This window comes from Ornithorhynchus anatinus, chromosome 13, assembly GCF_004115215.2.
Source record: "Ornithorhynchus anatinus isolate Pmale09 chromosome 13, mOrnAna1.pri.v4, whole genome shotgun sequence".
NCBI lineage: Eukaryota > Metazoa > Chordata > Mammalia > Monotremata > Ornithorhynchidae > Ornithorhynchus > Ornithorhynchus anatinus.
In genome coordinates, this window is record NC_041740.1 from 18,681,094 (window position 1) to 18,703,367 (window position 22,274).

Genomic DNA, 22,274 nt, shown 5'->3' on the forward strand with positions numbered 1-22,274 from the left:
AAATACAATAGGATTAGCAGTCACATTCCCTGCCCATAACGAGTTTACAGTCCAGAGGGGGAGACAGACATTAATATGAATAAATAAATCCATGAATAAATAATTAATTTATAATGTATTTTAAAGATATAGTGCTTTCATTTTTCTATCGCACCGTTACTATCTCATTTTATCCCTGTGATTTGGAAGAAGAGGTATTGTCCCCATTTATTATCCCACTCATGAAGAAACTGAAACACAGAAAGGTTGTGACTTGCCTAAATTCCTGCAACAAGCCATTAGTAGCAGTGGGACTGTAAAACAGCTCTCAGCTCCTAGACCTCTTACCACTGGACCACATTGCCTTTCTTGTGGTAAATGGTGTCTGGAATATTCAGAGTAACTTGAGGCAGATGAGGAATCCGAGATTTGTGTGGGAAGGCTAGATTTTGAAAATTTGACCCCTTCTCCCCAGGAAAATCCTAGGATTCTGGCTGCGAAAGCCAAAATTCCACTGGAGTTTTAGTGCATGTAGATTATAAAGGGTTTACCTATTCATTACCTTATCATTCAATGTACTCTGTGCCCCAGTGGGTGAGGGGAAATGGAAGAGGTGATTGTCTCTTTGTTTTTGGTTGTATTGCACTTTCCAAGTGCTTAGGACAGTGCTTTGCACACAGTAAGCACTCAATAAATACGATTGAATAAAACTGCTACCCTCAGAACCAAGACTTAGTCTTCATGCCTGATGTCATCATCTCCAGATCCAAATAATGTAAATTACCCAGCACCCAACACCATAGCAGCGTGGCTTAGGGGCTTAGAGCACTGGCCTGGGAGTCAGAAGGACCTGGATTCTAATCCTGCCTCCTCTGCTTGTCTGCTATGTGATCTTGGGCAAGTTATTTCATTTCTCTTTGCCTCAGCTACCTCACCTGTAAATTGGGGATTAAGAGTGTGAGGCCCATGTGGAACAGGAAATGTGTCCAACCTGTTTAACTTGTATCTACACCAGCTCTTAGAACCGTACTTAACACCTAATAAACACTTAACTAGTACCATAGTTAATATTATTATTACCATAGTGCTGTGCTCCTGGAAACTGGCTATCTGCATTTCCTGGTGGGGGTGAAGAGGGGAGCTGATCCCTGTAGCTGCTTCTCTCTAGCTTCCCATCTTATGTATTTTATTGAGTGTTGGACACAAAGTCTTGTGGGATGCTTGAATCGGGGAGTTGGTTCCCTCAGAAGCCCATCAGCCAGGAAGGCATCTCTGTGTTTTTTCACCCAAACAAAAGCCTTGCCTCAGAAAAGATTTCCGTCTAGAAGCTTTGAGCAGTGTTTCTCCTGGCAGAAAGAGCATTAGTGCCATGAGTTATGGAACTGAAAGAGAGTGCATCATTCTGGATATCGTACACTTGAGAGACATTCATTTATTTGGGCAAAAATGGGTCCACTAAGTCAGCCTAAAGATGAACCTACAGATTTAAATCTGCATCACTGAAGCTGGAGAGTATTTTAGGCTCTCCATTTTCCATGGTCTCCTGACTTCCAGCAGGGAAATCATGAGCTGGCTTCCCATTTCCTGTCAGGGCACCAATGTTTATTTCTTTGTCTCCTCATATACTGCTTCCAGTGCATTAATCCTCATTCAGCCTACAGTTGAAAATAACCATTTTGGCTACAGAGTGGGACAGGAGAATAGCTAATCAACACTACCTAGTAGACTCAGTTAAATATAGACTAGGAACTGCCCTCTGAGGCAGGTTTTAGAAGCAAAATTTAAAAAAGTGGTGATGACTGGTGAGCACTGAATCCGGTATCCCCAGATCTTGGGTCCAGAAAACTGGGGGAGGGGGAAAAAATAAAACTTCCTGGAAAAGAAGCCTCTAGTACATATGAACCTTAATCATAATAACACTATTCGGACTGTTACTAGAGGAAGCTTTATTTAATCCACTCATCTGAAGAATTGGAAAGGGAATAGAGAAAATGACTGCCCTAGTAAATTACACTGTGTAAATGTTCTCATTTTTCAAATTTGCCCTGGTGTTGAAAAGGCCCCCCCTACGTCTACGTTTCACTGCTACTTTTTTCATTTTCTCTTTCATTTATGGATTTTCCTCTCTATGTTTTTTTGAGTTGTTTATATTTGAAATATTTTTAAACCGATTAGTAATTTTTCTTACATTTCCATTTTAATTTGGCTCTTTTAACTGAGTGACTTCTTTTGGCTCTATCTGCACAGAAATTTTCACTGAAGGTTGAGAATGATCCAAATAATACTTCATTCTCTGCTGGAGGTTTGATCTGTTTTGGAGGCTATGGCAAACTTCAAAATTTGCATCTAGGACCAAAGCTCACAGCGCTTTGTCCAATGTGGGGTGAAATTAATCTAAGCAAATGCCATTGTGACTGTTGTCATAATCATCTGCAACAAATACACAACAGGTCTGCCACAACTCAGCCTGCACAGAGTTCCTGCCCTTACGAAGCTCATAGTCTAGTGGGACTTAATCTCCATTTTACAGGTGAGGAAATTGAGGCTTAGAGAAGTAAATCTCCCTGTGGGCAGGGAACACGCCTACCAACGCTGTTATGTTGTTCTCTCCCAAACTCTTAGGACAGTGCTCTAAACACAGTAAGTGCCCAATAAATAATGATTGATTGAAGTTATTTGTCCATAGTCATTCAAGAGGCAAGTGGCAGAACCTGGATTAAAATCATGATCTCAACTTCTAGGCCTATGCTCTTTCCATTAGACAACTCTGAAGGTGGCCCCATATCTCCTGCTTGTAAAATGGTTGAATAACTATATTTTCTTTTTCTCGCTCGGGCATTTATTTTGAATGTTAGTCAAAATACATGTATCAACATCAAGCTTAAAATCTTATCCATGCAAATAAACTAATTTTGTGTTATTCTTAAGGATGACCAGATAATGTTTACATATAAGTAGTTCCCAGTGAATGTTCTTTTAGCCATTTTAGAGTAATAATAATAATTATGGTATTTAAGTACTTACTATGTACCAAGCACTGTTCAAAGCACTGGGGTAGATACAAGTTATCAGGTTGTTCCACGTGGGGCCCATTTTATGGATGAGGTAACTGAGGCACAGAGAAGTGCAGTGACTTGCCCAAAGTCACAAAGTTGACAAATGGCGGAGCCAGGATTAGAACCCACATCCTCTGACTCCCAAATCCGTGCTCTTTCCACTAAGCCATGCTGCTGCTCTGTAGTTCTTATTGTGTTTCTCTGTTTTGCCAAGTTTGCCTTACTCCCTTTTTCATTAGGGACTGAGTGATTGACAATCACGTTTTGTTCAAATACCTTATCTAGGCTGCTGAATTTGCAGATTGAACTGGAAAATCCTAGAGAGTTGGGTGTGAGAAATCTAAAAATGTAGGCTGTAATCATTCAAACCAGGTCCCAAACTGAGTCACCCAGCAAGTGGACTGCTCTGCCAGTGAAGTCCATGTCTCGTGTAAAAATTCCCTCCCTAAAAATGTATCCAAGTGTGGTCTTTTAGCCCCCTGTCTCTAACTGCAGCTGCTGGTCTCTGGGCAGCCTGACTTGCCAAAAGTGAAAACGACCCCTGGCCACACCCCAGAGAGTGACAGCCCATTTTACCTTAACTCTTAATGCTCCCTTTCCTGTAGTTCACCTAGATGTGAGACCATCTCCCACTCAGGGACAATTTTCCAAGCACTTGTTGAAATTCTAAATTTGCTAAGGGCTAGGGAAAATGTCTTTGTAATTAATACATGTATATATACCTATATATTTTGAGTGAAGGAGCTGTTTCTGCTATTGGTATAATGTTATCATCAAATAGTATACAAGACCAAACAAATCCATCAATCAGTCATATTTATTGAGCGTTTACTTTGTGCTAAGAGGACTGTACTAAACGCTTGGGAGAGTACAGTGCAACAGAATTAGCAAATACGTTCCCTGCCCATAATGAGCTTACAGTCTACATGGGGAGATGGACATTAATGTGAAATAGAAGTAGAAGAGGCAGTAATCACAAAAGAGGGGTCACCAAAGACTGCAGGGGGGAATGGTCCAATGAAGAGAGTCAGGAAGGCTACTGAGAAACTCAGATGTGGGAATCTTGACTCTGCTCCTCTCTTCCAGGGCTCCTGTTGAGCTGTGGAGAGATTTTTTTAAAAAATGGTATTTTTTAAGCACTTACTCTGTGAAAGGCACTCTACTTGTGGTAGATAAAAGCTAATTAGATTGGGCACAGTTCATGTCCCACATGGGGCTCACAGCCTTAATGAGGGAACTGAGACTCAGAGAAGCGAAGTGACTTGCCCAAAGTCACCCTGGAGACAAGTGGCAAAGCTGGGATTAGAACCCAGGTCCTTCTGACTCCCAGGCCCGTGCTCTTTTCCCCAAGGCCGTGCTGCTTCTCAAGTTCACACTCATGATCTGCCCCGGCTCTCCATTTTTCTGGGCTAACTTTCTCACTGGTCCATTTGTCCATCCTTAAGCGGGAACATCAGGACAGGTGTGGACAAAAGTGACCCAGGGCTTGGACATTTGTGATAACCAGACATTATCCTTGCCTTATGAATGGGATGGTAAAAGTTCTCGTCAAGCTTCACCTCCTCCTCCTGCATCCTGCTGTCAACCTATTACCCCTCTTCTTTGATCATTTGTACCTCCTCCAGGGAAAGACAGAACAGATGAAAGATTAAATTAATATTATAGTTATTTATCCTTTTGCACAATAACTAATTACATGTTCATACTCTTGTGTTTGCCTGTTCCTCCATTGTAATTATAAGCCTCTCTAGGGCAGGGGCCATCTCTTATTCTAATTTTTGTAAGATGTTTGGCCCAAACTAGGCACTCAAAATCTGTTGATAAAGGTGATGAAAAGATTGCATGAGGCCACAAAGGATTTTGGTTTTTTTGGTTTTTTGGGGGGGATTAACCATTGATTTAATTTGTCCTTCTACCTCTGTCCCCTATTAGCATGGATAATTGAAAGTTGATTGTATTTGACTTACCATTGGGAAAATGTAAATGTGTCTCCTTAGAAAGAGGAGAAGTGCCCTATCTGGTAAATTCTCTATGAAATCATGGGAAAAATAGCTGAAGGAAAGCATTGTTAATTATATTCACCACACCATTTGAAAGTGTTTCTCACTGAAACTACTGCTTTTAATGAATGGGCTGTTTATTAAAAATGAAATAGTTTGAAAATGTGCCACAGTGAATTTTTGAACTGTTTAAGGTGTTAAGTCATTTGCCATTTCTTTTGAAGGATGCCAGACAATTTTATGTTGAATATAAGGAAACAAAATTGAAGGAAAAAGAAGATGCACTGGCCAGAGCTGAACTTGAAATCCTTCAGAGTGAGTTAAAAATGATTTCATTACCTTTGCAATGACATATGTCACTAAGATACCAACTCTGAGCAGAAGCTTCCTCTTTCCTGACCCATTATCTTGAATTCTCCATGCAGCTGAGCTGTTGGGATTTTCTTGACTTCTGAATATCTTATACGGTGCCTTGGACCAAAAAAGCATATGTCCTTTCCCCACACCAAAATAAAGCTTCCTATAAGGGAAAATTCCTGGTAATGGCTAAAGCCCCTAAAACTAGAGAGAAGGGGTCCTGGCTTAGCTGAGCTGAGTACATTTTCCAGCTGCCCAGTAAGAGCCAGACCTAGTTGTGATCATTTTTATAGGTGCCCAAAGATATTACCAATTAGCTTCCCTATATTACCAATTAGCTTCCCTCATCTAGTTCATGAGAAAACCAGAAATTCGTAATGATAAAGCATTCCCTTCTCCTCAGAATAAAACCGCAGTGCAAATACCCACAGTTCCTTGGAGCTGACCTGAAGTTCTTCTGCTTGCCTTCCTCAACCCCAGAGTGCTTTCTATCTCCTCAAAACTTTAAAATTCACAAAATCCTGGCCTGGGGCTATTCATTTGCCTCTAGTTTTCTGATAGGCCTCTGGTTACACTTCCTAGATATCTACCATTGAACACCCCGGACAAGCTCTGTTAGCCTGTGTCTTGGCCAGTACCTTCCTTGACTCAGGGTCTCTGCTTCCCCCACAGCCTCCCCACCAAGCTCCCCCCAACCTCTTTAATTGCCATCTATGGTGTCACAACTAAAAATAAACAAAGGCACTTTCCCATGACGCTTGCCTCAGACAAGCCCTCCCCCTTCAGAGCCAACAGTAACCCCCATTTTGGGGTTCCCACGGAACAATGCTAACGGGTCTGAATTGTTCTCTCAGACCCCTATAATGGATTTACTGCACTGGGGGATTTTTCTCAAAATAAAATTAGTATTTTAATTTAGACATTTTCACAATGCAAATGCCTTTGTGGGAAGGTAATTGTCCCGATAGTCCACAGCAGGGAAATTTTCAAGATAAGAAATCCATCTCTCTAAGATGTTTTGGGGAAAAGATTGCTCACACATGTATTATGACCTCTCATTGCTGCTGTTCTCACAGTCAAAATATTTAGGGTCATTATTGTTTTACTTGACAAATGTGCTGCTTGGGCGTATTTTGGATTGGAAATTTATTAAGATTTAATTTTAGCATACAGATCAGAATTCTATAGATGGTCAGTGTAGTGACTAATATGCACGATAAAATTCTATTGGTATTTATGATAGGGCCAAGAGCAGGATGGTCTGAAAAAGTAGTAACATCAACACATGCAATGGTGCATGAAGATACTTCTGTAATTTTTAATAAATAGTTTAGGAGACAGTTTGCTTAAGCTGATGAATAAACGAGTGGGTAAATGTGGATAGGGCACAGGACTGGGAGTAAGAAGGTCATGGGCCATGGGTTCCAATCCTGGCTACGCCGGTATACTCTGTGACCTTGGGCTGGTCACCTCACTTCTCAGTGCCTCAGTTACCTCATCTGTAAAATCGAGATTGGCAGGGACTGTAGGACAGGGACTGTGTCCAACCCTATTTGCTCTCTCCACCCAAGCGCTTAGTACAGTGCCTGACACATAGTGCTTAACAAATGCCATTATATTATTATTATTATAAAAAAGAGCCCGGTCCTGGCAGCCAGAGGACCTGGGGTTCTCATCCCAGCTCTGCCACTTGTCTGCTCTATGACTTTGGGCAAGTCACTTCATTTCTCTGTGACTCAGTTCCCTCGTCTACACAATGAGGATTTAATACCTGTTCTCCCGCCTGCTAGATTGTGAATCCCATATGGGATCTAATCATCTTGTTTCTACTCCAGCTCTTAGTACAGAGCTGGGTACATAGTAAATACCTAAAAAATACCACAATTATCATTATTATTGTTACTACTAGTAGTAGTAAGCGTTGCTTAGAACAGCGCTGGGCACGTAGTAAGGGCTTAACAAATACCATCATTATTGTGTAAAATAAAGCAGAATTTAAAAACATTACTGTTCTCTCTCAATGCAGGGAAACTAATGTTAAAAAGGAAACGATAGATTCCCTGCCCCCGCTGCCTCAAAATCTGTATTTTACAGTAGTTTTTTGCTTCTAGTTATGAAAGTATGATTATTGATGTCTGTACTGGCAATTCTTTTACAAATATGACCTGGCTCTACTGAGTATATTAGTCCTGGCCATTAAAGCAAGAGTGGGAAATGGAATTAAATTAAGAAAAATAATATTTAATATTTGGGAAATGTCTTCCATTCTTTATGATTGCTGCACAGTCTTCACAGATTCTCCAACGGCTCTTCAGATATCCTCTCCCACCCCATACTTGAATAAGTACGCAAAGTATAATATTGGGAGAAAAGCATCTCACACTTGGTCATTGTTGCTATTAAGAGGTATAATAGGGCATTTCTCTCTCTCTGTAATTTCTCTGATCTATTGTATGTTTAGAAAAGGTAAAGGTGTTCATCATTAAGGATATTAAAGAACAGAGGCACATTTCACTATTAATGTCAGAAATGCATGGTTGTTTTTTTTTAAAAAAATGTAGTCTCCAATGGTTACATGCAAAGAATCTTTTAATTAATTTTGTTAACTTCATTACGGTGTTCTGCATTGTATACTTTAGAATTAATATATAAAGGCCGAAAATCCCCCAGTGTGCATTTCATTTGCCCCCATCCTTCTTAATTTTAAAGACCATCATTGGAATACTGAGTTCATAATAACATTTCCATCTACTTAATTGAGTAAATGCATCTCATGCAGATTAGCAATAGCTGTTTTATGCTGCCTGTTTTTCATGACCTAATTGCTAATCTGCCCTCATGTCTGTCTGCCTTACTGCTGAGATGGTGCAATATTCTCTGAGGGTTGAACTAGAGCTGTGCAGAGGGAATTCCTTATAATTTGCAAATTGGAGAGAATGCTGCATTGTAGGCCTTGGTTAAAGGATGCTTTTTCTAGAGAAGAGTGAAGTTGTGAAAAAAGACAAACTCTTGGAAAGTGAATATTGTAAATTCCTATTTGAAAAATATTCGTGCCAAAATGACAGCCTATTTTGCAGACATCTGTGTAGAGTTTTTGGCACTCCTTATTTCTTTGTCCTGAGTCTTTATCAACTTGAAGTTCAAACCTGCCTCATTAATTAATAGCTGTACAAATGTAGCTTGTTGACTTTGTGCAACATTTCAGTCTGTCTTTTATTTTGTATATCCATACTGTTCTGCTCTCTGAATCAAAGCAGAAGTTTTTGGTGATAGGTATGATGTTAATGAAACATTGCTTATAACATGTGTTGGGAAAGACAGGATCCATTTATTATTTGAAGAAAATGCTCATAAAAATCACAGCTTGAATAACAAAAGGGAAAAAAGATAGATGGATAGATCAAAGCTAAGGGCTGTGCTAAGAGATAAAGAGGCAATGATATACTTTTTCCCCAACCACCCTCTTTCTGCACTTAGAGAAGATACCAGTGGCTTTCACTGGCCCCTGCTCTGAACAATGGCAGATCTAGGGCCAGGACTCATCAATCAACCGAGCAATGGTATTTATTGAGCACTTAGACTGTGCAGAGCACTGTACTAAGTGCTTGGGATAGTAGAATGTAACAGAGTTGGTAAACTCTATTTACCCTATTTATTTTGTTAATGAAATGTACATCGCCTTGATTCTATTTAGTTGCCATTGTTTTTATGAGATATTCTTCCCCTTGACTCTGTTTATTGCCATTGTTCTTGTCTGTCTGTCTCCCCCGATTAGACTGTAAGCCCCTCAAACGGCAGGGACTGTCTCTATCTGTTGCCAACTTGTTCATTCCAAGCACTTAGTACAGTGCTCTGCACATAGTAAGCTCTCAATAAATACTATTGAATAAACATGTCCCCCTGCTTACAAGGACCTTAGAGTCTCGAGAGGGAGACAGACTGTAAAATCAATTTCAGATGCAGACATAAGTGCTGTGGGGCTGAGGTTGGGGTGAATAGTACGTGCTTAAATGGTTCAGATCCAAATGCTTAGGTGATGCAGAAGGGCGAGGGCATAGGGGAAATGAGGGTTTAGTTGGGGAAGGGCTGTTGAAAGTGATGGAGGTAGTAACAGGGATTTCATTTTTTCAGATGAGCAAATACAGGGACTCCCAAATACACACTCTTTTCTGAAATTGGCAGTTGAGATTTTCTTTCCCTTATTTGCTGCTCCTGGAATGGAACATGCAGCTATACAAGGAATATGCTGGCTCAGGTTTTTGTATACTTGCCCCAGATTTGTCCCGAGTGACAAGAGTAATTTCTTCCTGATATCATTCAGCTCACCTCTTTCCTCTCCTTAAAAAACCTCCAATGGTGCCCCATTTCCCTGCACATCAAGCAAAAAACTCCTGACCATTGGCTTCAGGGCTCTCCTGCTCACTGCTCTATCCTCCTCTCCTTAGATTTCCCACATTGCCCTTCTACAGAGTTAACTGGCCCACTGACCTGCATCTCTCTTAATAGTAATAATTGTGGTATTTAAGTGCTTACCTGCCTCTCTCTTTATCACCGTAATTGTGATATTTAAGTGTTTTCATTGAATTCATTCAGTCGTATTTGAGCGCTTACTGTATGTAAAGCATTGTACTAAGCACTTGGGAGAGTACAGTATAACAGACATATTCCCCACCACAGCGAACTTACAGTCTAGAGGGGGAGACAGACATTAATATAAATAAATAAATCACAGATTATAGTAAACATTTTACATACGTTTACTATAAACCAAGCACTGTATTAAGTGCTGGGTTCAATAAAAGCCAATCAGGTCCCACACGGGATCCACATTCTAAGCAAGAGGGAAACCAGGTATTGAAACCCCATTTTGCAGATGAGGGATCCGTGGCCCAGAGAAGTGAAGTCACCCACCAGACAAGTGGAGGAACTGGGATTAGAACCCGTGCCCTCTGACTCCCAAAGCCCCGCTCTTTCTATTAGGTCACTCTGCTCCTCAGGTCTTTGCTCATCCCCCTTGGTCTCCCTCCCTGAAACTCCCCTCCTTCAAATGTCCGTTTTTGAAGACCTAATAATGTTGGCATTTGGTAAGCGCTTACTATGTGCCGAGCACTGTTCTAAGCGCTGGGGTAGACACAGGGGAATCAGGTTGTCCCACGTGGGGCTCACAGTCTTCATCCTCATTTTACAGATGAGGTAACTGAGGCACCGAGAAGTTAAGTGACTTGCCCAAAGTCACACAGCTGACAAGTGGCAGAGCCGGGGTTCGAACCCATGACCTCTGACTCCAAAGCCCGTGCTCTTTCCAAACCCATCCCTCCAGAAGGCATTCCCTGGAAGGTATCGTTCCTATGACTATCTCAGCACAGCCACCTGTAGGATTTAAGCACATGTTGATTTACATGTTGTGCTATTTATGCACTTATTTACTTATCCAACTCTTCCACCCTCCTTCCCTCACTCCCTCCCTTGCTCTCTCCTTCCTTCACTCCCTCCCTTGCTCTCTCCTTCCTTCACTCCCTCACCTTTCTCCCTCCTCTCCTCCCTCCCTCCATAGTAGCTCCCTCCTGCTCCCTCCTTCCCTCCTGGGATTGGGGGAAAGAGGGGTCAAAGTGTGAAGTGTTTAACAGGGAAGTATGAAGTACACAGGGAAGATAAATCATTTAAAATGTAAATTAGAGATTAGCCCCCTTTTCCCATTCAAAAGGCTTTGCTTGTTTGTCCTACCCAAATGCTGAACTTCAGTGATCTTCAGGAAAGCAGAGATGATACAAACTTTGCAACTTTTCTAAGGAGGAAAGCCAGAAGTGGAAGAAAAATAAGATGGGTCCTTTATACTTGCTTGGTTAATCAAAAGCCACAGTAAGGACACAACTCCACAGTGGGGGGAAAAAAAACGCCTCAACAACTTCAGTGGTTTTTCAGTTGATCCATAAAAATTATGACAAAACATTGTAATTACAAGTCCCCCTTTAGCTTGATTGAAAATGAGAGCTAATCCATTTGTGGTGTTAAGCATGCAGGAACAGATATTTATTTTGAACGCTGATTTTTCTGACTCAGCTAGCTGTCCCTGTCTGTCTGTTTCTGTCTCTGTGTCTCTGTCTCTCTCAAACACACACACACACACATCCTTCACCTCTCATACTTCATCTATGCCTATGCACCAAGATCTTTACCCTTTAAGCACTTGATATACCCCTCCCCCCTCAGCCCACAACACTTATGCATATATTGCTGTATCCTGTCCTTTCCCCTATGTATTTATCTGTGTCTGTTTCCCTGTCTAGACTGTAAATTCCTTGAGGTCAGGGTTCCTGTTTTCCAACTCTACTTTATTGTATTCTCCCAAGTGCTTAGTACAGTGCTCTGAACACAGTAAGTCCCCAATAAATACCATTGATTAATTAATTTCCTTTGCTCACACAGATAATGGATAATTTAATACATTTACCTCTCTTTTTAACCTACTCACTGTGCTTCTTTCTCATTTCTCCCCCTGCTGATCTCTTGCTCACACCCTCCTTTCTGCCTAGAATTACCTTTCCTTTCATATCCCCATAGACCACTGCTCTTCCCATCTTCAAGGCCCTTCTGAAATCACATCTCCTCCTGAGGGCCTTCCCTGACTAATCTCTCATCCCCCCCTTCCCCTCACCTCCTTTTTCCTCTTCATCACTTGCTCACTTAAGCACTTGGGTGTTCACGCCTCCACCCCTCCCCCAGTAACACGTGTATACTTGTTCTGTGCACTTGAGAAGCAGTGTGGTCTAGGGGAAACAGCATGGGCCTGGGAGTCAGAGGACTTGGGTTCTAAACCTGGCTCTGCCTTGTACCTACTCTCTTACCATACGTGAGCTAGTCTTTTAACTCTTCTGTGCCTCAGTTCCCTCATCTGCAAAAATGGGGAATCAATACCTGTTTTTTCTCTTGCTTAGACTGTGAGCCCCATGTGGGACCTGATTATCTACCCCCGCACTTAGTAAAGTGTTTGGCCCAAAGTAAGTGCTTAACCAATATCACAATTATTGCATCTTTTTGTCTGCTACTGTCTCCTGTCCCTAATTAGTGTGTCCCCCAACCCCAGATTATAAACTGTCTCCCACTATATGGTTAGATCCTTGCAAACACTGATCATGTCTCTTAATTCTACCGTACCCATTTAAGCACTTAGTGTTATGGTATTTTAAGCACTATGTGTTTTCCACATAGTATGTGCTCAAGAATTCCTACTGATTGATTGAAACAACTTGTAGTCGATACCAGGAGCAACTGGGTTGGTAAAGACCAGTTGAATTCTGCTCCTGTCTGTGCCTTAGAGCAGTGTGGCTTAGTGGATACAGCACAGGCCTGGGAATAAGAAGGTTCAGGGTTCTAATCTTGGCTCACCACTTGTCTGCTGTGTGACTTTGGACAAGTCACTTCACTTCTCTCTCCCTTATTTCCCTCATCTGTAAAATCTTTAAAATGGGGATTAAGACTGTAAGACCAGTGTGAGGCATGGACTATGTCCAACCTGATTACTTTATATCTACCCCAGAACTTACAGCAGTACCTGGCACATAGAATGTGCTTAACAAATTTCATAAGAAATATTAATCTATTGCCTGCCTTCTCATAGGAAGGATATAGTCACGTTTTGGTTTTTTTTGAGGAGGGGAGAAGGGTGATTATGGTTCAGGTCTGTAAAGCTTTTTCTGATTAAAGAGTGGAGAGTAAAATTCCTTCCAAGTTCTTTAAGAATTATTTGTGCATTAAGCCTGGCGCCACTGAACTTTGTTATTGTTATATCATTTTCAGGATCGTTGATGCTATTGTCGTGCTCTTTTATTTTTTAAGGTATTAAGACTTTGATGTTAAAGAAATGATTACTGTAACCCCCTCTTCGCATTACAATGCTTAGCTCTTCTACTGATACCCAAAGTCCAGATTAAATCTGTAGTTCCATAAAAATCTGCTTTATCTCATACTCTGTCAAGTGTTTAGTACTGTGCTGTACACACAGTAAGCACTCAACAACTATGATTGATTGATTAATTAGCATTTGCTTAATCCCACAGGAGTGCAGGGGTAGTTGGGCTCCTGAGTCCTTTCACAAAAGCAAAAACTGAGCACAATGGACTTGAATATTCACCACCAACTCACTCCTCCTGACCCACCTGCTCTCTCCATCGACTCCTCCCAAGATGACCTTCTTACCGTACCTCGCTCTTGACCCTTCTGCTTCCATCCCCTCGCTAACAAAGTTCCCCAGGCTCAGAGCTCCCTTCCTTATCCACCAATATGCCAGACCACAGGCCACCGGCCACCCCATTTTCAAAGTCCTCCTTTAAAGTCCCACCACCCCACATGCCTTTCCCAGATAAATCCCCACACCCCAAATTGTAAAAACCCATCAGTCCTCTCTAGCATGAGGACACTTAATTCCCATTCTCAGCATTTCTGGATATGCTTTCATAATCATAATAATAATTGTAATGTTTGTTAAGCACTTCCTATGTGTCAAGCACTGTACTAAGCTGCTGGGGTAGATAGAAGATAATCAGGTCCCACATGGGGCTCACAGTGTAAGTAGAATGGAGAATAGGTTTTGAATCCCTATTTTGCAAGTGATGGAATTGAGGCCCAGAGAAGTTAAGTGACTTGCCTAAGGACACATAGTAGACAAGTATCAGCTGGAATTAGAACCCAGGCCCTTGAACTTTCAGTTATTTATTTTGATTATTCTGTTTGTACTTTTGAACCTTCTCTCTCCCCCATTAAACTGTAAGCTTCTAGAGGAAAGGAATGTGTCACTTGCTTATTTATTTATTACCAAGCGGGTAGTATAGTCTGTGGGCCCCAGGGGCCATTGAGAAAACACTGTTACTACTATTTCTAGGAATACTCCTGGAGGCTCATCAGTGGCTCAGTTGCTTGTGGCCTGGGATCATGTCCAACAACTGTGTTATATTGTACTCTCTCAAGCTCTTACTACAATTCTGCACCCAGTGCATAATAAAGGCCATTTATTGACAGTAACCTGAGGCTCAGATGAGGTGGTTGGACACTGGCCGAGCTGCCGAGATCCGGTGTCTACCCTCAGAGCTTGTCATATTCTCATTAGATTTCCTCAGCTCCTTTTAAATTTGGTTTATGCCAAATATCGAGAGGTGGAGGAAACAAAATGGAGGCGATAGAAACTCTATGCATGTTTTAGAAGTCTAACAAGCAAATGAAGTTTGAAAAAAATGGAATTTTGAGTGGGTTTCCTGGATTACTAGGAGTGAAATGGTCTTATTATAGTCATAACAATGCGTGTTTTTATTGTGTAGAAGAGAAGAAACCTAAAGTAAAGAAACCAAAATCTGAATTTCCTGTGCACACATCTTTGGAAACGAATGCATATGTGCCATTATATGACCACAGAACGTCCATAGAAGAAATTGAGGAGCAAATGGATGATTGGTTGGAGGATAGAAACAAATCCCTCAAAAAGAAGGTAAAGACTATAGCATTATTAATATTATTTTAATGGTATTTAAGTGCTTACTATATGCCAGGCACTGTATTAAGGGTTGGGGTAAATACAAGCTAATCAGTTTAGGCTCAGTCCGTGTCCCAAGTGGGGCTCACAGTCTTAATCCTCATTTTACAGATAAGAGAACTGAGGTACAGAGACTGTGTGACTTGCCCAAGTGAAGTTGACTTGTACAGGGTCACATACCAGGCAAGTGGCAGACCTGGGATTAGAACTCAGGTACTCTCCCAAGTCTGTGCTCTTTCCACGAGACTACACTGCTTCTTTGAGGCCTGTTCTACCAAGGCCTAGTTTTCTAAATTGAGAAGCCTGGGAGTCAGTGACTCCGCCACTTCCCTGCCGCATGACCTTGGGTAAGTCACTTAACTTCCCTGGGTCTCAGTATCCTCATCCTCAAAATGGGGATTCAATACCTGTTCTCCACCCTGCTTAGACTGTGAGCCCCATGTAAGACCTGATTATCTTGTGTCTCCCCTGGCACTTAGTACAGTGCTTGGCCCATAGTAAGAATTTGCCAAATCCCAAAAGTATGTTGTTATCATTCTGTGGTGATTCCACTGGTGGGAGGAGCAGTTGCTCTTTCAAACCGCCCCTTTCCCCTCCCCGGTTCCAGTGGGTCACGGGGGCAACTATTGTTTTTGCCCTCTCAGCTGTTCGGACTGAACTTTCACCTAACTCAGCTCAGGTCTCCAACTCCAAACAGTACTAAAAAGAGGAGAAAGTTTGCAGGTGGTCCTGAGAAGGCCCCAAATCTGCCATCCAAACTCATTAGCTTGTCAAAAGCCTGCCAGCCCTTGCCTCTCTCAAACCTCACCCTACATCCTCTCCGAAAAGCCCCAGCTTTTCTTCACCTCTCTTCCCCACCCTTGCTCTCCCCCACGAATCAAAATGAAAGAGCCGGCACCTACTGCAGAGAGGAGGCTTTAGAGGTCTGTTCTTTGTGGCTACAATCGTGGCTTATAATTATATCCTTAATATTTTGTTTGCTGCACTTCCTTTCTTTGAAGGAAAATGCCTTGTTTCAACTGCTCATTCTTCTGAGTCACTACATTATACTTATGGAGTTTAAACCAGTAATTGTGTCAGAGGACATGCATGCGCATCACTCGATAGCAAACATTTGCTCCCTGAAAGGCTTGTGTTATCAATTGTCAACAAAATGCTGGGGGATATAAGGAAGGCCGAGCTTGGCAAAAGGCTAAAACCTAGTGCTGCTGCTACACCCAAACTAATATGTGAGGTTCTGGTTGCCATATCAGCGAGGGCATCACAAATGCAGAAAAGGTAAAGGGAAGAACATTCGAGATGGTGGGGAGATGGAAAAGCTTCCGTTTGAGGATGGTAGGATTTGGAGAAGAATGGTCTTAATCTGCCCTTCCTAATCCTCTCTGCCACGTAAGTTTCCCATCGTGGTTGTCAACAGCACCATCCTCCCCATCTCTCGCACTTGTAACCCTGGTTCCTTCTCTCTTTTTCAACCCACGCAATTCAATCCGTCACCAAATCCAGTGGGTTCTTCCTCCCCAGCAGCTGCAGAATCTGCCCCTTCCCCTCCAGCCAAAGTGCCATCAAGCACTCATCATAGCCCAACTCAACTACTGCATCAGCCTCCTCACTAACCTCCCTGCCTCCCTGCTCTTTCCATTTCCAGTCCATAATTTAGTCTTCTGCCCAGATGATTTTTCTAAACATTCTGCAAAGACTCCCCACTGCTCAGCACCCTCCAGTGGTTTGCCTATCCTTCTCCATAGCAAGCAGCACATCCTGATGTTAGCTTGAAAGTATTCATTCAACTCTCTCTCCTCCTACTTGTTCACTTGCTTCTCCCTGTACTCTCCAGCCCTTTGATCCTCTCAAATTAGCGTACTCACTGTGCCTCGTTCCTCTGCCAAAGACCTCTTGCTCTGACCATCCCCCCTACCTGGAATTCCCTCCTTTCTCGTGTAACAGTTTGTTGCTCTCCCATCTTCAAAGCCCTTCTGGAATCACATCTCTTCCAGAAGACCTTTCCTCGTTGATTTCCAATCAGCCCACTTACCATTTCAGCAGTTGCCCATCACCTAAACACCTAAGGGCTCTCAATTCCCAGAGCACTTAACTTTTGTATCTATTACTTCCTCCCATCTGTCATTTATTATAGTGTCTGCCTACAAATTGTAAGATCCTAGAGGGCAAGGATCATGTCCACTAATCCTGTTGTTCGCTCCCAAGCTCATTGCTTATGGATGAGAGAGCAACAGCTAGAGAGCCAGTTGGGTTTTTGAGGGAAGAGTGACGAATGTGAGATGATCCACTGACATCAGAGGGCACCCTAACAGCCTTTTATCATGGCGGAGACGGAATGCTGGTCTGGATGGACCTTTGGCATCACCCAGGAATTGCATTGTTTGTGTTCTTTTAATCTCCTTGTAGGCAGGGATTGGGTCTACCGATCCTATTGTACTCTAAATATTTAGTACAGTGCTCTCTGCACAATAAATGCTCTATGCATTCCACTGATTGTTTAAAAACTGAGAGTCTTAGGTTTAACTGAGTTAAACTTGGCCAATAAATTGAGAAATATTAAAGAGTGGCCACTCAAATGAAGGCTTGCCCCTGAACATCATTTTACTCTGGTTATTGCCACCCACCCAAGGGTGAAAAAGAAGCTCTATAAACCATTTACATAGTACTGTTCAAATCTAGAATAATGGTAAAGTTTGAAAAGATTTTGAGGACATGCAGAGAAGTGGGTAGTGCCCCATATTGCCTGCCCACTTCCCCAATCCTACCCTTTGCCTTAAAACAGGCAGGGTGTCCCAGTCATACCTCACTCCCCCATCTTCCATCCCACTGGGCTCTTAATGTCCCAAGTGCTAAAGACATCGTCAGTCTTTGCTGGTTGCTGGAGCCTCAGCCTGAATCTAGCTCTGGGGGATATAAGATTGGAATTGTTAGCAACCTGGAGGCGATTAGGTGATTTGCCAGGTTTCCAAGTTCTGCTGTTGCCTCATAGGCAGTAGGTTACTGGTGATGAGGACTTGAGTAATAGTGGAGAACTGCAGAGAGGGATGGATGTCTGGAAGGGGACACAATTTGCTGTGACAGTGGAAAGTACTTTGAAAAGGGACAGGGACCAGTGATATATGGCTCATTTCTTTAAACAGTGATATGGGAGGGTCCAAGTCATTATTATTATGAACAATTAGTTACAAATTATGGCAGAGGTAATAAAACTATCCACAGTGACTTTCTGACTTTGTAGGATAACCTAATTAATGTCTATGTGTGAGTATGTGTGAGTATGGTGAAGGTAACTAGGTTCGAGCAAATCTGAATGTAGGAATTCTTCATTCATTCCCCTATCTCCTTGAGGTCTCGTGAAGAGAAAATCTTTTTTTTTGTTTTTAATGGCATTTGTTAAGTTCTTACTAGGTGCCAGGCACTGTATTAAGCGCCGTGGTTGATACAAGATAATCAGGTTGGGCACAATCCCTGACCCACATGGGGCTCACAGTCTTAATCTTCAAGGACAAAAGGTCCTTGTCACCTCTTTGCCTTTGAGAAATAAAGATGATATTCTCTGGCCAAGTATTTTGTAGCAGGGCACAATGTTGGACAATTATTCAAAAAATAGTAATACAAAATGAAGCTTCTGAAAGTATTGCTGGTCTGCAATTTCTTTAGTTCAGTAGGTAATTGAAATTAACAGGAAGAACTATTTTTGTAAGCCTTGGAGTTTTGGTGGGTTTTTTAATAAGAATTTTTGAAAATGTGTTGTGAATATTTTTAAAAAGTGTACCATTGAGTAAATAGCAGATTTCCATAAATAAGTTTTTTGGCATAGAAAGTATGAGCAACTAAAAATGAGGTTTTAATGAGTCACCTAGCAGTCTTACTGTAGGATATGCCACTATGAACATTCTATATAAAGTCCTTCAAAACAATCTTTTTTTTTTCCTGGTGACCTAGTGGTAATGTTCTGCAGTGTTTTATGTAGGAGACCTGGGTTTCATTCCTGTTCTCGTTATCTCTCTCCCCGGGGCTGCAATGAATAAAATAAGAAATAAAATCACTATCCTGCATCCTTATTGCCATAGGCTGTACTCTTGTCAGATCTCATAAGCTAAGCTAGATGGCCTGGTTAGTATTGGGATGGAAGACCTCAGAAAAAGAAGGCTGTGGGACACACATCTCCCTACTTAGACTTCTGTCACAGTTTCCGCCTCCCTGGACCTGGTCTTGTTATGATCACATTTTCCCTTTTACCCTTATATTGATTTGTAGACCAAGGCCTTCAAAATGAAATCTACTCCATAAGTAAACAAGCAAATGGACAGTATTTGTAGACTTCTCCTATTCAGCTTTGGAGCAGGTTTTTGTTTGGGATGGATAATTATCATATTTGAAAGATTCCAACCAAGATCATTTTATGGCCTGAAAGGGAAATGTGTGTAGTTATCCCTCAGAAAAGTGGCCAGCTCTTTTGGGCGCACAGGTAGCTTTTTTTTCTTAGTTTTAGAAATAATTTGACATAAGTAAATCACTATCCTAATATGATTGGTTTATCAGTGCTTTGGCATCAGGGGGTAGGAAAATTTAAGATTTTGGTAATCACTTTCACCGTTTATTTTTTCCAGATAGGATTCTCTAGTAGTATGCTTTTTAGAGCCGCTCCTTAAAACTATAGTTATTGTATTTTTGTAGCTTTACCCAAAAAGCAGTCCTAAAATCAAGTGGTAGTTGGTTAAGTCTAGGACACTAAGCATGTGCAAGAAAGTAGCACTGAGAACCACTGGCTGCACCCTGCCACCTCTAGGTCTCAGCTGGTCCTGCTGGAAAAAATATATAATTATGGAATTTGTTAAGTGCTTACTATGTGCCAAGCACTGTTCTAAGCTCTTGAAACTGAAATTGAATTCAAATGCCCAAACAGATGACTAGTAACAGGCAAGCCAAATTCTACTTCATATAAACGACACTTGTGTCGAAGGGAGAAACCATTCTATTACCATTATAGAAGTTTTCAGGACTGATGTCCCTTCATTTTCAGTAAGTTTTGGGGTAATGTTAATTCCTGACATATAGTAGAGAACTTATTAGGAGAATTACTCGCTTGTGTTTTGTGGGCCAGCTGTCAGGATGTTCTTGTCATGTTTTCACATCATGTTCTACAAAACTTTGGTTCTTTAGATTTTAGTCTTTCAGATTGCCATGATGCAGGAACAAAAATGCAGTTTTCCCTGTTGCTTTGCTTGAGGTTGTTCATTCATTCAGTAGTATTTATTGAGCACTTACTATGTGCAGAGCACTGTATTAAGTGCTTGGAATGTACAGTTCGGCAACAGATAGAGACAATCCCTGTCCATTGGCGGGCTTACAGTCTAATTGGGGGAGGCAGACAGACAAAAACAGTAGCAATAAATAGAACCAAGGGGATGTACATCTCATTAACAAAATAAATAGGGTAATAAAAATATATACAAATGAGCAGATGAGCACAGTGCTGAGGGGAGGGGAAGGGAGAGGGGGAGGAGCATAGGGAAAGGGGGGAGGGAAGAGGGCTTAGTGAGGGGAGGGGAAGGAGGGGGGGGCAGAGAGGGAGCAGAGGGAAAAGGGAAAGCTCAGTCTGGGAAGGCCTCTTGGAGGAAGTGAGCTCTCAGTAGGGCTTTGAAGAGGGGAAGAGAGTTTGGTGGAGGTGAGGAGGGAGGGCATTCCAGGACAGCGGGAGGATGTGGGCCAGGGGTCGACGGTGGGATAGGCGAGAACGGGGGACGGTGAGGAGGTGGGTGGCAGAGGAGCGGAGCCTAAGGGGTGGGCAGTAGAAAGAGAGAAGGGAGTAGAGGTAGGAGAGGGCAAGGTGATGGAGAGCCTTAAAGCCTAGAGTGAGAAGTTTTTGTTTCATGCGGAGGTTGATAGGCAACCATTGGAGTCGCTGGATCTGTCTCCAGAATTCACTGTAAACAGTGATGTAGATTCTTCTGTTGGGATTTAAAGGATATTTAGAAGATGTAAATACCAGCCTGTTTCCTGCCTCTTCCCATCAGAGTGTTTCTCTGTATATATTATTATTAAGCTTCCTATCATATTACTTCGTAGTCATTTAATCTCTTACCTTCCTGTTACCTGCCTAACATTTCTATAGATGTCTTAACAATTAAAATGAATTTCCATCCTATCACTTTAAGATTGAAGTGAAGGGTAGCAAAGCAAACTCTGTTTACTGGGAATATGAAAATAAAACTTTCACCAAGGCATTTTAGTTAATAACACTTCAACTGCCTGTAAGTGACGGATCTGCTTCAGTGTTACAATCGGAGAGCTTCAATTTTTTTTTTTTTTAGCTTTTTAATGTAATTAGTTTGATAACAGCTCAAGTCCCCAGAGAAAGGTCTCAAGCTGTTGCCCTAGCAATCGACTATTTATTTTCATCATTGATGATATCAGGTAGTCACTGTATACTTCAGCTATTCATCAGCTTAACTTTTAATAAAGTTAATCATTTAAGATGATGCCCCTAAAACACGTGTTCATTCTAAAAATGATTAAAAGGTCCCCATGTGATTAAACCAGAAATTGTCACCAGAGTCGGTTGAAAACCAAGCGAGAGTGACAGCCGATGGAAGGGCTTTATGTTAATTTGTTTCTTAAATTTATCAAAACAGACAATGAAACTTCCAAGTTGAGAGACTTTCACTATGAATGTCTTTTTTTAAAAAAATGGTATTTAAGCACGTACTATGTGCCAGGCACGGTGCTGAGCAGTGGAGTAGATACAAGATCATCAATTTGAACACAGTCCATCATGTTCCATATGGGGCTCACAGTTTTGATCCCCATTTTACAGGTGAGGCAGCTGAGGCACAGTAAAGTGACTTGCTCAAAGTCACGCAGCAGACCTGGGATTAGAACCCAGATTGTTTTGACTCCTAGGCCCATAATCTATCCACTTGGCCATATTAGTTCTCAAGTCACTTGTGAACATTATTGAAGGAACACTTATATTTATCAGAGTTGGGGGGGAGCTTTAGAAGAAAACTGGACTATATGAATTGTCAAAGATGACATTAGAATGGTAGTCAATGTAATTGTCTATCAAAATCCTATTCCTTTATTGCCCCCCCTTTTTTTTTTCATATTGTGTGTGTGCAAAAAATGTTCTGAGTACTTGAGGGAGTTACCCTTAAGCAGACATGGTCCATGCTATCAAGGTTTTTGCAACATAAGACTGGAGAAGCCCAGGGAAGATAAATGTGTTTTGGCATATTAAATCATTAGGTTTATGTTATAACATTCACACATATAGACCAAGAAATATTATGACTAGGTTTTAGTGCTCATATTTTGATTCTAGAACAACTATAAACAGCTCACACTTGGACGATA

General features: G+C 41.6%; 1 protein-coding gene across 1 annotated transcript in view; it reads left to right on the forward strand.

Moving 5' to 3' along the window:
• The window catches only part of DNAJC1 (DnaJ heat shock protein family (Hsp40) member C1), a 142,454-nt gene that overhangs the window by 77,108 nt on the left and 43,072 nt on the right, over window positions 1-22,274 (forward strand). Inside the window, exons 7-8 of the mRNA XM_029078351.2 lie at window positions 5,260-5,350; window positions 14,704-14,870. Coding sequence (XP_028934184.1) covers window positions 5,260-5,350; window positions 14,704-14,870 — 258 coding nt within the window. The remainder of the gene's footprint in view (window positions 1-5,259; window positions 5,351-14,703; window positions 14,871-22,274) is intronic.